Consider the following 15,079-nt stretch of genomic DNA (forward strand, 5'->3'; position numbering starts at 1 on the left):
TCTTCTGAATTTGTTTCTTTCCCAATACTTTATTTTATGAATCCAGATGTCATCTACTCCTTTTTCTTTCCTAATCAACTTAGCTAGGAACTAAACAACTACTCTCTATTAGGAAGAAGTAAAATAGTTCTCTCGAGCTCATCAAAACTCTTGATTTGCCTGGTAGAAGCATGTGAGAAGCCATACAAAAGAGTTGCTGCTGAAGACTCCACATGCACACCCAATTTTATTAAAAGGCATTGACATTGATGGATCTTCCAAAGAGGCCATCTATCCACAAACGGAAAAAAAAGCTAATTTCAGGGTGCAAACTAGGCATAAAGTGCTCAGTTCAACTTCCTAGGCCCTTCCCCCCCCCCTCCAGAAAAAAGCACAAATACATTTCCCTCTCCAAATTTAGCAAAAAATTGCATAACTAACTCAGGTTCTGATCCTAACTTTTTCACACTGATAGAAAAAATCTCCAGCTGATCACACTCATACCTATGCTAACAAGAAGGAGAATCTGGGGGAATGAAGCAGACAGGGCTGAGTTCGTCAGGACAGAGCAGGGAAGGGAGATGAAGGTGTTCCTGTCCCCTAGATGCAGTACAGGCAGCTCCGGCTGCAATGCTCTGGTCTGTATTCTGCACTGGGTCAGATCTGGGATTATAATGGTCTCCTCTGGTCTTAATAAACCATGAATCATGCATCTGAAAGTAGGGCTGTAGTCAAAATGGAATGCAACGATTGTGTAACACCAGTCCCTTCTCCAACACTTCTTTCAGCGGGTTTACTGCAGGTCACACAAAGAACACCATCACCCCTGTCTTTTCCATGCAGATATGTAACAATTGATAAGCAATGCCTACCTCCATAGGTTTCATGGTAAATCTGCTCATTTGCCTGCAACAAATTTTAGAACATTAGTAGCTCTTAAGTGCAGAAGAAGAAAGGAAATCAAAGTTTGTACATATAAATCAAAGGAAGGAGGTGCTGTGGTGTGTACCCTTTTAAATCCTTCATGCATGAAGGTGTCTCCTCCAGGCACTTCATACTGAAGAATTTCAAGTCCTCGTCTTATGGCTTCCCTTTGGATTAAAAAAAGAATTTTATTAAGAGGTAGTTTTCCCTTCCCCCTTTTCCCCACCCATGAGATATTCCTGTAACACAGCTAGATCACACATCCTGTCAATACATAGCACAAAGTACATACACACCAGCTAAAGCACTGGTAAAACCGAGATTAAAAAACAGTTTTGACATGAGCTGAGCACCCACGGAAGCACAAAACCAGGCATATGATACAATGCTAGGGTTAATACATTTTTAAGGGTGAAATGCTGACACTGCTCCCTCATTCTGCTATATTGTCAGCCAGGAAAAGACTGAATTAGAGCAAATGCCAGATATTGAACACTGACAAACTGCAGATGGAATGAGAATTTAAAAGCTTATGGCCCTGTCATGAAAATAGGATGACTAAAAGCTCATTATTCAATCAATCATCAGGACAGTTGGGATTAAGACTTTTCCATTATAAAGACAGAGGCCAGAAAACATGAAAATAGGATGGGAATGGGAATTTCCTGTCCCATACCAGAGGCTCAAACCTCCTCAGGCTGTTTCCTGGTACAAGAGTGCATAGCTTCCTACTTCACAAAGGAACACCTGGAAACTAAGAGGATCACTCAGGGAAATTAATACTAGTTTTCCTGATTACTTAAAGATTCACAGCCACAAATACAGGGGAAACAGGAGTATGTGGGATTAAGGTAAAAATCAGGGGTTGGGATTAGGGATATCCATTGGGCATAAAGCACACTTTTACACTTCTGAAATATAAAATGAGCTGAAAAAGCACACTTGGAGATCCAACAATGAACAACGGTTTAGAACAAGGAACATTTTAATACCACATTCAACGCTATTTTCCTATTTGAAAATAGCAAATCTCCCCTGTGAAAAGTAAAGAAGTTTGACCTCTGTCTTCCAGATAGACAACAGAGGCCTGAGGACTTGATTGTGAAGGTGGCAACAAAAATTTGCCTGACCTAAGTCTCTCCTAAAAAGGCTGTGGTCTGGCTGCACAGTGGCAAAGCACCTCTATCACAGGTGTTGTCCGAAGGCAGGGATGTGACAGCCTGGCAGAAAACACTCCAGCACCATCAGTACAACGGCTGCTGGCATCAAGCAGGTACCCGAGTTGATGCCACACTAAGGAATGACACAGAGCTCTGCGTCCTGGTTTTGGGGCCACTCATTAAGAGTGGCTTGAGAGGAGGGGTGGAGGGAGTTTCTGGATGAAAACTGGGAAGTACTTGCCTGTTTTCTGTTAATTTCATGATTGTAGTGCCTCGTGAAGAAAAAACGATGAAAGACATGCGCAGCATTGGACTGAAACAGAAGAACAAGCCAGATCCACGTCTCATACACATTACTTCAGCAGATTTTCATTTCATAAGGAGTGAATGAGAAATAATGCATGAACACGTGTATGTGTACATATACATAATCAATTTTAAAATACCATCTAAGAAAGCTTTACCTTATGAACTTCTCAGCCAGGCTTTCCACAAAAGAGTAAATCTCTGTCCAATGATTTCTGACGCTTCCAGATCTGTATACAAAACATAATGTGATTACCTTCATCGTATTTCACAGTGAAATTCCTTGTATCACTCTGAATTTTAAGACTGGGATACTCTGGAGGTGGCTAGGGACACAACCTGGACAGAGGTCTATGGAGATGAGGCAGCTAGCTCTGGTGAAGCTTCTACAGCAGTTGTGCTGGAAGTGGTAACAGAACAATTATTACAAAACCCACTGACCTAAACACAAGTAGAAATATTTTTTTTTTTATATTTGTTACATAAAATATTTATAAAATGAATTGAACTAGAAGAAAATATTTGACATTGCTAAATCATCTGCTAACAGACTATTTACTTTCCTAGAGCACAGCTCTGCTCTTGCAGCCACACAGAAAGTCCGGACTGGTCTTTGACCCTCCCAGAACGCGTGGGAGAATGTTTCCATGAATTACTGTTTGTTTCAAAAGAAAAAGCTTTTGAAGTAATTAAGAGGGGGAAAGGCAGTACTAATAGCTAACACACAGCACTAGCGTTCTGGAGAGTCGATCTCTGCCTGTTACAGACTTCCTGTGAAAACTTGGGCAATAAGTTATATGCACAAAGTTGGGGGGTTTTGCTCCCATTCCTGATCCATAAACTGCATTACTCACACTCCCTGGCTTTTCTCAGTTTGGTCTTACATTCTCAGGGACCCCAGCAGTCTTGTGGGACTCAGAGCCCTGCATGCAACAAATCTACATTGCAGCTGATTTGCACTTTATGGATCTATGGCATACACTTCCAAGCCACTTGAAAGGCTACAAAACATGAGAAGTCAATGGTGTGAAAAGCCCTCCCTAGGACTGTGGTGTTTATGAATGAATGGCTCATTCACTTGGCTTGCAAGGTGAATGCCTGCATCAAGTGTCTTGGGCACAAGCAGAGAGATGAATAATGCAGCAGCATGTCCTGAAGGATCACAGAGGATTAGATCCAAGAACTAAAATACTTCTGAAATGTAACTACTGAAGAAGTAAGAAACAAATTTTTGCCTTTGGTTTCCCCTAACTGCCATTAGACATTTTTCTGTGTAAATATATTAGAAAAGGGAAACAAATTGCAGTTCTGCTACGGGTTTTCAAAGCAATCCTATGTCTACCCCTATACACCAGGTACGGATCAGCAAAGAGAAGTCCATGCGTGTAGTGCAATATGGCACTGCGTGCCTTGCAGCAGTGCTGGTGGGCTGAAGAAGAGCAAAGAAAGGGATAAGGACCATAAAGGGACCACTGAAGTATTTAAACTTGAATAAGCCTGCCTGTGTGCTTTGATGCTACTTTTCTGGAGAACTGGTGACTCATTCACAGAACAAACTGGTTATCTAAGAATGAAGAAATTAAATTGCCAGACAGCAAGGGAGGGCAACAAAGCACCAGAAATGGATCAAACCAAGGACTGCTCAGTCTCCAATTTATGTGTCAGTCAATGGATGAGCCACATTCACATATTTATGAACAGTGCCAAGGAAAGGTGATGGCATTACTAGCAAACAAGCTATTTTCTTATCATAAAAATGTACATAATTCACATAGGCATGGATTAAGGAGTGCTTTTTCAAAAGGGATCTGAGGCAGTCCAACGCCTATAATTCTCTAGGATTCCTCTGAAAGTCCCAGACTAAGCCTCTAAGTTGGCTGAACTCAGATTTACCTTGAGCCTAACTAAGCAAGGTTCAAGGTATCAAGATCTATGCATTTAGAGCTCCCAACTTTTATTTTTAAGTTCTCCCCCCTACCTCACCCAGAAATGACACTTTTCAGTTTCTCTCTGAGCTTGTTATCCCATTTCAGTTCCATTCTTGCAGTTTCCAGCAGGGTTATTTCTTTATACACAACGCCAGTTTCCTACTCAGAAAACACCGAACTATTTTGGATGAGGTATCAAATTTCTACTGCCAGCTGCAGAGGTAATGATGCAATCCAAAAAAGAAAGTAGCAACAAATTCTCTTCATAATGGCAACAAATCATCATTTCCAGTACCTTCTTAGAACTCTGAATTGCTTTTTCATTTTTTTTTCTTTCTTTCTCCTCTCACATACCTGATTTTTAGGCAAAGAACAGTTTGATAAAACAACAGACACTGAAAATTTAAGAAAGTCGTAAATCATTAATGGTGGAAAAACACACACACTTACAGTACAAATGCACAGATAACCTTAATACTATGCACTTCCTATGCACTCTGATAACCTTAAATATAACAAAATACCCCGTCTTGGAAAGTGTGAGTGGTGTTAAGAGTAACAAGAAGTGGCTGTAAGAAATCTATACGTACCCACCCCTGAAAAGCTAAGGATGCCTGTCAAGCGCTAGTCCTCGCAGGAAGCATACTGTCACAGAGCTACAACCCTGCTGAGCAGAGGCACTTCAGGGCAGCAGGGGGTCTCCTCCTCCACTGGCAGGAATTCTGCACCCACACATGGCTTATATCTTGTCTGTCAGCTGGGAAGTGTCAAAGCCAGACAGAAGCCCTAGCAAGAAAGTTTTACTGTTTCCAAATCTTATATGAAGAGGGCCAGGGAAGTGGTCAGCACTTAACTACTTCCTCCATCACACTCCTCCAGACCCGGGTGTTGTCCTGTTGACAGCAATGCTCAAACACAACCAATGCTGGTAATGTCAAAGCCCTCAAGAACCAGAGGTGGCCTGGCTTACAAAAGGACATGATTTCCCCTCCTTGCCCCTCAAATTCCTCTCTAAATTGGCCACTTTAATGACAGAATAATGAAAATTTCCAACTATAAAATGCAATTTTACTGTATATAGCTTTGCTAAGCTATATACTAAGCTGCCCAATACTGTCAAATGGTACTCCCAATACTGACAAACAGAAGCAGCCCAGCACTATGGAAAATACTGAGACATTTCACTGCTTTCTGCATCTTAGCTTTAACACCACAAAATCCCTTTTGCTGGCAGCACAAACTAACATGCTGTGCTGCGTGGCTGGATGGAACTAGGAAGCTTTTGCTTTGCTTCTCCATGGCAAGTGGGAGGCTGTGACTTAAACCCCTCCAAGCATACTCTTAGCTCGTTTCTGACAATTGTCAATGCTTGAAAGACACACTCATTTTCAACTCCACCATTCCTGAGCCTAGAGTAAGCATTAGGTCTTTCATACTCTCTGCACCACAGATTATTCCTGGACATCTTCACAGCCTGACTTTTACAGTAGTTTTGGTGTCTTTGTCATTTCTTTTAGTCCTATGATAACTGAGAAAAAAGTAATTCCTGTTAACCAGCTTACTGGTGCTAATAGGAGCCTCAGACAAAGCTGGCACGTTGTCCCAAACTGCCATCATCAGTAACCAACCACAAACAGATTCATTGCCTGGCCTGGTTGGTCACTCCTGTAAGATTTCAGGGGAGCACCGAAGACTTCTGAATAACAAGGAAAGCATCAGCCAAATATGGCTCAGCCCGGTGCAGAAAGCACACCGGGTGCAAGACACATGCTCGGCCACCCTCACCAGCAGCTTGGGGAAGCCACGTGGCAGCGACGCAGCCAGGGAGCCCTATACACCCTGCAGAGCATCCAGTCAGAGACCTCTGTGGGCAATGAGCCACCGCTTACAGGCGGCTCACGCGCCCTCCAGAGCCGGGCAGGAAGACAAGGCCTCAGTCCTCAGAGGTTACACGATTCTCATGGCGAAGGCAAACACAGAGCAACAGACAGCTGCTGCAGAGAGCCAGAATGCTGCAGAGGACATGTTAGGGGCTGCTTCTGCTGCCAGCTCGCTGGGCTGAGTCTGGAGCAAATCCAGCAGAATTCCCCCAGGTCTATACCTAAGGAACTGGGATCAGAATTGGGCCCAACCAGAGCCGAAAACCCACAGGAGCTGTTTGCTGGGAGCTCGCTCCCCAGTGCCCAAGCTCGCTTCCCATTACAAACGAGACAAAGAGAGGAGTCAGCAAACCACAACATAGGAAAGAATGCGCTCCCTGCCTCATGGCCCGCGTTGAGGAGCAGCTGCTGCTCCTGCTGCCGTTTTCCTGAATTTCACATTGCTACTGCGGGATGGGAGGGGAAAAGAGGAGGCCGGTAAGTATTTCTGGGGGCGGAAGGAAGTGATGTGATCGCAGGCCTCGATTCTGCTCCTGCTTACTTTGGAGTGACTCCTTGCAACTTAGCAGAGCTCTGCACCAGTGTGAAAAACACAATGAGTGGTGTCAGAGTTGTGTCTGGCCCTTGCTGATGGCACAGCACGAGCTGGGCTGGAATCAGCCCCTTCTGTCCTAGCAGGCCCCAGAGGTGGTAGAAGCTGGAGGCAGAGAAGCCGAGCAGCACAACCTGACACCCAGGCCGTCACACTCTGCCCTGCTACTTCCGGGTCACATCTGAGGTGTCTGTCCCAGGACATAAGTGATCCATGCTTAGAGCTAAACTCTCTGCCAGGAGCCCACTCTGCCGCAATACACCTCAGACCTGCAGCTCTGCAGTGAGAGTTAATACCCAGGCACTACCCGAACTGCCCAGGTTTATATTACCACACACACACACAGAGCAGGCAGCAGGACTCAAAGCCTCAAACAGGAGAGGGAAACCCCTTGAAAATGAGGAGCTGCCCCTTGTCCTACATTTCACACACCCCCAACATTTGCCTGTCTCTTACTAATTAACTGATGGCAGCTATTTCAGAGATCCCAGAGGGAAAAAAAAATAAAAAAACAACAAAACCATAAACCTGTTATTACTGATTCTGGGTTCAGTTTGAGTGTGGTGTCAGGAGAATAAAACAGCTATCAAGTTTGCTGGTCCCTATAAGTATCCCCTTGAGCTAATGGTGGCCTTGCATACAGCCCTTTGCTCAGAAATAAGGCAGTTTGTTGTTATTTGGAGAGAGCTCTTTGTGGCCACAACCACATTGCAGACAGCAAGAGAATTCTTGCACATGGCTAATAATGGCTCTGCAATAAAAGCAAACCCTGGGGCATCTAGTTTGTTGTGGCTTCAGACATGCATGCGCATGTTCATCCATCCCTCGCCTCTCTTCTTGGGAGCCAGCAGAGCATTCAAAGTGACAAGGGCCCTCCTCTCTCAAACAATGCTTCTTGTAAGCATGGAAGGGACCTTCAGCGGGTGATTCATCCAGGCTAGGAAGAACTAGTTTATATTATCTGCTCCAAAGGCAATTAGAAACACTGGCAGAAATGGCCACTCCAAAGCAGCCCTCGCTGCAAAGTACTTACAATATTAATGGACAAGACAGGAGAGGGGAGGAGAAAGATATGCAGAAGCGGCTAGGAAACAGATTTCATAGTCCTAGGTCAGTGCACCAAACACAGGACTCTAAAGTATTTGAATCCAAAAGGTTTTTTATGACCAAAAGCATTAATTTACAGATGGCTTTTCTCCTATAAAACTACTGACAAGATTTGCAGCAACATCACTGACTTACATAAATCATCCCTCAAAACCACCACCCATTGCTCCTGCTGTCTAATCTACAGATCCTGTCCCCCTGCGTTACAGCTCGTGACACACCCAGCCACCTGAGGAGCACACTGCAAGGTAGAATTCGAAGGCTCTCTCAGGCTGCATCCAACCACTTCAGACCTCCCAGGAAAGCTCCAGCGCTGCTCTGAGCAGCACCAAACCTGGAGGACCTGCTCTCAGCATGCCAGTCCTGTTGAACACAACACAGGGAGCGAAGCAGAGCCCTCAGTCCCAGTCAGGCCGGAGCACTCGTAACAAGGTGCAAGCAGTAACTGGGAGCAGGGAAGCAAGGCTCTGGCGCTGTCAAGAACTCACAGGAGTCACTTCATTGTCTCCCTGTTTGAGATGAAAAGGTTTGGTGTTACTACACCTTGTAACAACTCAGACTGCATTGCATGCCAGCATTTGGCCTGCAAGCTTCATTACAAAAGTAATGAAATTCTCAATCACTGAGCACAAGCAAACTGAAACCCTAGGTCAGGGGGAATCTTACGGTTTACTTCCTTGGCTCAAGCCCCAGATAAATCAGATGTAGTTACATGCCTAAATAGACTGCAAATGACAAGCTGCCATGCCTTTTTCTTCCTGTTAACTGTACACATTTTATGTCAAATAACTGCTATCCATTAGCGTTGTCTTGGGTTTAACAAAGAATTTTTTCTTGGTGCAGGGGGAAGGGAATTCTTCCCTTCCAAAAGGCAAATCTGGCAGAATAATATGAGACAAAATGCAAACAAATAAAGCCTGGTTCCAATAACATAGGTATGTCTGAAGCTGAATAAAAGTTTCCTTTGGAACATTCCATACAATTATACCTGGTTGTAAGGAAATCCCAACACTGGCTGCAACATAACCACAACAAAGGAAGATACAAAGGCAAAATACCAACAGACTATGTTTTGAAAACAATAAAGAATATTGCTTACAGGCAGTTGGAGACTATGAGAGGTGTCATGTAGATGATGAGTTTACATTATAAAGGGGAAAACAAGTCAGACAGAAAAGGAAAAGATACAGACACTAGACAACCATTTTAAAATATATACGGCAGTCAATGAAGTCTAAGGAACAAAACTGATACTTCTACTCTGACAGAGAGTCCTCTCAATCTTGATATGCAGTTTACCTGCATCTGGTCTCAAATCTTACAACGAACTTCTGGCTCCAACAGGCAGATATCCTTGCTCACCAAAAGTGAGCGGCAGTGTTTAAAGTTAGAAGTGAAATATGAGATTTTTCAAAAGCAATGAAGTGAGGTGACAGAACACATGTTCAGGCACCTATCTCTGCCAGCACTCCAATTTCTGACCACAACATTGTTAACCACATGGCTCCACTCCTCATGCCCTGTGTAGCACCCATGCACAGAACTGCATCGGTACAAGACACCACAGAGAAGAGCTGCAGGAACTCCCAGGGCCAGCTCTGCCCCAACACTGGGGGACTGGGACCGTGTGAATGCAAGGAGGAAGGCAGAGGGCTGCAGTGAGAGCATAAAGCCAAAACTACTTGCTCTCACCAGTGCTTGTAATTCATGATTTTCATGAGTGCTAAATTCATTCAAAAAATTGGCAAGGAAATTGTGCATTCTTGGGAGGATAGGAGCAAAACGTGTTTACTGGACTCTTTTCTTTGTTTGCTTTAAATAAGGCATATGGGGGGAGGGGGGAATAATCTGGAGATCATCAATGCACTATACTTGCCTTAAAGTGATTAAAAACCTGGTCCAGAATAGCAGCTACTGAAATGCCTTTTGTTCTGATGGCTTTCTGGCTTGGCTAAAATTTGAGGAAGTATCAGCTCATTTCCCACCCAGCAAACTTCCACAGAACAACTGTTTTTTCAAGGTGAAGCGCCCAGGGGGAATTACCAAGAAAAAAAAAAAAAAGAGGAGACATGGAAGTTAATTTCCCATCTAATCAGCAGAGATTGTGCTCTCCTGCACCAGTTCCCTACCCAGTGATGCTGACCTCTGGAGAGTGTCTTAGCAAGGGTAAAGGAAGGTATCTGCAAAACGGATTACAAGGGAGAAGGCTCAACTGGCTACACTGTGCTGATGTGTTTAGCAAAGTTGCTGCTATAAGCACAGGAGAAGCAGCAAAACTGATGTGAAAAGCAAGACTGTTGGGGACCCAAGAGACAGGAGTACTGTGAAAAGGGACTATCCACAAGTTCAGGGGGAAGATGAGAAAGGGTAGTTAGTCCAGCCCCCAAAAAAACAATCGCTGCTCTAAAAGAAAGCCAGCCAGGGCCTTCAGACATTTGCACGTCCATGGTCTGTGCTGTGGAAAAAGGAAACATTTTCTCAAGGAAGCACAGCTCATTTTTCCCCTCAAAATCCAAACAATTTTAGCAAACATCCCAGCAGGAAAAAAATACTTTTGAGAATCTCACATTCTTGCTTGCTCTCCCTCTTCCCCCTCCCCCCATTTTCCATCCTGACCTACAGTCAAAAAATAACCAAAAACCTTTCTTTGTATTTATTAAATACAGCAGCTCAAATCTGTCATATTAAGAATTGCCAGGAGCAAATATTTATGGCAGAGTTGGAAATCCTTTTAAAATCAGGACTTATATTTGTTGCACTAATCGTAATGATGCCACCAGGCACGGTTATAATTAGAAAACACTAGAGGTCAGTCATCCTTTTTGCTGTGCAAGTGCGTTGCAATATGATTACAAACAACTGCTGGATGTTAACAGCAAGGCGGGGATGAAGGGGAAGTATTTACACACTCAAGCACAAGGATGTCAATACAAGACCGGAATAGTCAAGCAGCTAAATACCTAAGAGGACATGTCCTCAGCAGTTCGGGATGGGACTGAAAGAAGTCCTTCAAGCACTTTGACAACCAAAGCAAGTGAAGCAACCAAAGCAAGTGAAGAGTGCTCAGCTACCTATTTACTTGTTTTAACTTAATAGCTCTGCTTGTTTAAAGATGAACGAGGTCTTTGTTATCACCTGTGACGATCTTACCATATGCCACAGGAGAAATGGGTATACCAACAGCATGGTATATTGCTTTAACTCATGCACAGGGCTTCACTTGGCTGCAAACAGAAAAATCTCTGCTGCTTCAGTATAATACTTTGAAGCCTTCCACTACACATACAGATAAGCTCAAGCTTGCATAACTCAGAGTATGACATACAGACAGCACAGGTTTGCAGACTCTAGGCAGCCGCTTCCGTAGCCAGCAAGCGTCCAGTTCTCGTAGCTTCAAGAGATCTGCTCATTTAAGTATTCCTAGAGACAAGGCAAACCTACTGAGGCTCTGACACAGTCAGACAACCCTAAGGAGGACGGTAGCAGGTCTCCCTTCCACACATGCTGCTTTTCCCTTTCACCATGCCAGTTTCTTGGACATCCAAGGCTTAGTTCCACTGCTCTGATCTTGTCTATCCTGTAAAGTTAATTTTAAGGGCTACAGTCAACTTCAGGAAGAGAAAAGCTGTAAGAATTCAGTGAGTTTCTCTTTCTAATTGGCACCATATATATTATACCGATAACTTCACAAGCAGATGATCTTTTCCCTCTGATGATTGTTGCCTGCAGGATTAGATTCCTCACAGACTTTGCCTGGCAGAACAAAAAGAAAGTCATGACCCAATAAAGTCATTGCAGTAACACACAGTGCTTACATGCATAAGGAGAAAGGTTTGTCGTCTTCTTCCAGTTTGCCTCCTACAGATGAGAGATTACATCTTTCTATGGGGAAGCAAAGCAGATTTAAAGTGATTTTGGTTCACCCAGGCTGACTTCACAGACAGGGTCTGTCATTCAGCTCAAGAGTGTGCTACAGGGTCACGGGATTAAAGCCTGGAGTTTTCACAGAGTCAGTGCTTCAATCCCATTGTTACACATCTAATTAAGACTTAATGCAGCTAGCTCCATAATGGCAAGGCACCAACAAAGGCGTGCAATGCCCCGGAGATGTGGGGATACCTAGCAGTATACCAATGTTTTTCTTCTGTGGATTCTCCCGTCAGAAATTAGAGCCAGGATTCTTCCTGGATATGTATTAGCACGGATCCAACTGTAAAACGCATCCGCCACATCTCCAGATTTGACCACCTGCTTATAACTGGCTTCCTGCCTTCTCCCTACCAGGAATACCCTGACCCTTCTCAGCACTAATTTCTAGCTCCTTTCTAAAGAACTGTCCCAAGATCTGGAGTCTATCCACCTGCTGCCCCAACAAGTGCTCATGTTGTGCCAGATGTCACAGGATATATCTGGGACTAAACACCAGCAGCCAGCACGTACGCTGCCTCTAAGTACCATACGCATTGTGTTACAGCAGGAAAACAGCATGGGACCTATGGCTCCTGAGATCTGCCACTCTAATATTACCCACGTGGATTGTAACGCAACCTCATCAAGGCCAGAAGCAACTTTGCAACTGCATTGCCACTGGCCTGTAGGAGTGGGAATGGATTAGAAATGGATTCTAAATGGATTCTGTTTGAGCACCCAGGGGCTTGAATAACTTCTACTGCAACTTTTTACCCAACACGTCTTTCAGCCTCTTGAAGGTTATAGACACGGTTTGCAACTGAAGTCAAAGAGAGTTTTCCCACTGGAACCTAAATGCATGACTTTTACACCATGATCAGGTCTGGTCTGCAGTGGAGTAATGTACAGAGCAGACAGCCCCTGGGCCAAGATGCAAGACCCATAGCCTACTAAAGGAAACATGATTTTGTGTCCACAACACTGAAGAGGATCTTAATTGCACAACCAGCGTTTTACTGCTTGACGTACCTAACTCTGAGCAAGTTGCTTTGTTCTCTGCCTTGATTTCCCCAAATACAATTTGACTGAGAACAGCTGCCACCCCAGGAAAGCGCTTTCTGATCTACAGAAGAGAAGTAGCATAGTAATTCAGTGTGCTGATTGCTAGGGGTACACGATGATATTTTAGACAGGGAAATCACAAGGAAGAAGATATACCATGCCACAGAGAGAACCCATATCGTGATCACCAACATTTACTGTTACTGGAACCTCAGTAGAGGAAGTGGACAGAACAACAGTACCAGGTGCACCTTGGAACTATGACAAGCATGAATTCAAGTGCTAATTCTAGCCCCTCACAGAGCTCCTTCTAGGCAGGAAGGTGCCTTCAGGAACAAGTTCAGTGAAATAATAATATAAAAAAAAATCACCAAAGCCACCAGACAGTGTGTTAGCACATCTTTTAGAAAGGCAGGCCATTTCTGGTAGTTTTCAGACCATTTTGCTCTAAAAGCAGAATCTTTACTAATGATGCTTTTCTCTTCTTCTGGAACATTGGGACTTGCTGGCTCCTGAGCGATGGCGGCTTTTTGCCTCACGCTGGCTGTGCAGAAGACCTGATGGACTGAACAGTTCTCCCAGCCAGGAAACAGCACAATGCAGACTTAGTACCTGGCTTATGAGCAAGAATCACAAATAAAAGGCTTCATTTTTCATAGTACCGTGTCATGTCCTGTCACATAACCCAGGACGTACTGGATAAGATGACCATCGCACTCACTGTATGCAGAAGACCAATAATTTACTCCTGGAGTGTAACCCTCGGTTGTCAAGCCAAAGCAGCGCACCAAGAAAAACAGAAATTTGGCCCTTCTGAGAACCACCTGTGGGTGCACTAATTTACCACTGACTTCACTGGTTCTTGCCGTAACGTGTCTATGAATGTGAGCTTAACTAAACCCTCAGGCCACATCTAAATTAGAATAGCGTGATATTAAAGAAAAGTGTTTGCCAACATATTTTAATAGACGTAACTCAGACATAGGTTTAGGCAATTCTAAAGAAGCTGATCAGAAACAAGTTTTATGAAACTATACCACAAGCATGTGAAAAAGGCAATCATTACATACAAGCGCTTGAGCCTTAACTTTAGGTAGCTCTGCACAGACTGCTCTGGCATGGCTTAATGCCCCAGGTGGCATTTCAGCACTTCGCCAAAGCCCTGGCACCAGACTCCAGAAGTGCTGGGGGCACTGACCACTGTCCCCTCGAACCCAACACCCACAGCTCACACACCATACAACCTGAAGGTGACCTGATCTCCTGGGTTCGCGTGTGCGACTAGCCCACGATAAAGCGCAGGGCTCCCCTAAATGCTGCACTTGAGAACTGCACAAGCTGGGGGGAGCAAAACTAAGCCCCCTGCCCCGCACATCGTGCTCGGCACCAGGGGAGACGGGGGGATGGCACCCAAAGAGACCGGGGGAGGGGAAAACGACATCCCTGCTGATGCAAGGAGGCACTGAATAAACGTTTTTAAACGCGACTGTCACTTACTTGTCCAGAATGAAGTAGAGATCAAAGGCACCGTGACAGGAGCGCTGCTCTTCTTGCTCTTCCTCCTCCTCGGGCCGGGCGCAGGAGGTCAGGCTCCCGCTCGCCAGCAAGAAGCAGCACAAAAACGCCGCTTTCTCCACGCCGCTCCTGCAACTCGCCATCTTTTCCCTTCCTTAATTCTTCCTCCTCCCCCAGTCTCCCTCTGGCTGCCGACCTTACAGTCTCTTCGGAAGCGCCAAGGGAGGAGAAAAAAAAATAAAAAGAAAAAAAAATAAAAACCACAAAAAACAACCTCACCACCACTAACTTCAAGATCTCAGCTCAGCCCCGCGGGCTCCGGACAGCCCTGCCCGCTGGCTCAGAGCTGGCTCAGGGCTGGGGGCTGAGCCCGGCCGGAGGGTCCCCAGAGCCCCGTGCCCATGCCCCGGCGCCTGCCCCCAGCGGCTCAGCCCCGGTCCCGCAGGGCGCGGAGCGGCTCCGTGCGCAAGGGCCGGCGGCAGGAAGGGGCAGAGGGAGGGGAGCGGCGGGGGGAGACAGGATCTTATGGGGGAAAGCTGAACCGGGACTTTCCTGTTCCGGGATGCCGAGCGGGGAAAGGCTGCTGCGAGCGGGGGGACCGGGAGGAGGGAGGGAGGGGAGAGCCTCCCGTCCCGTCCCGTCCCGTCCCGTCCCGTCCCGTCCCGTCCTATCGTGTCCCCTCGTGTCCCCTCCCGGGCTGCTCCAGGGGAAGAGGGG

At 45.3% G+C, this 15,079-nt stretch overlaps 1 protein-coding gene across 1 annotated transcript in view; it reads right to left on the bottom strand.

Moving 5' to 3' along the window:
- ANTXRL (ANTXR like) overlaps positions 1-15,079 on the bottom strand; it is a 55,803-nt gene extending 40,724 nt beyond the window's left edge. Inside the window, exons 1-5 of the mRNA XM_080596681.1 lie at positions 14,345-15,079; positions 2,528-2,599; positions 2,305-2,376; positions 989-1,070; positions 852-885 (exon numbers count right to left, since the gene is read on the bottom strand). Coding sequence (XP_080452807.1) covers positions 852-885; positions 989-1,070; positions 2,305-2,376; positions 2,528-2,599; positions 14,345-14,505 — 421 coding nt within the window. The 5' untranslated portion in view covers positions 14,506-15,079. The remainder of the gene's footprint in view (positions 1-851; positions 886-988; positions 1,071-2,304; positions 2,377-2,527; positions 2,600-14,344) is intronic.

This window comes from Anser brachyrhynchus (assembly GCF_964034855.1).
Source record: "Anser brachyrhynchus genome assembly, chromosome: 6".
Classification (NCBI taxonomy): Eukaryota; Metazoa; Chordata; class Aves; order Anseriformes; family Anatidae; genus Anser; species Anser brachyrhynchus.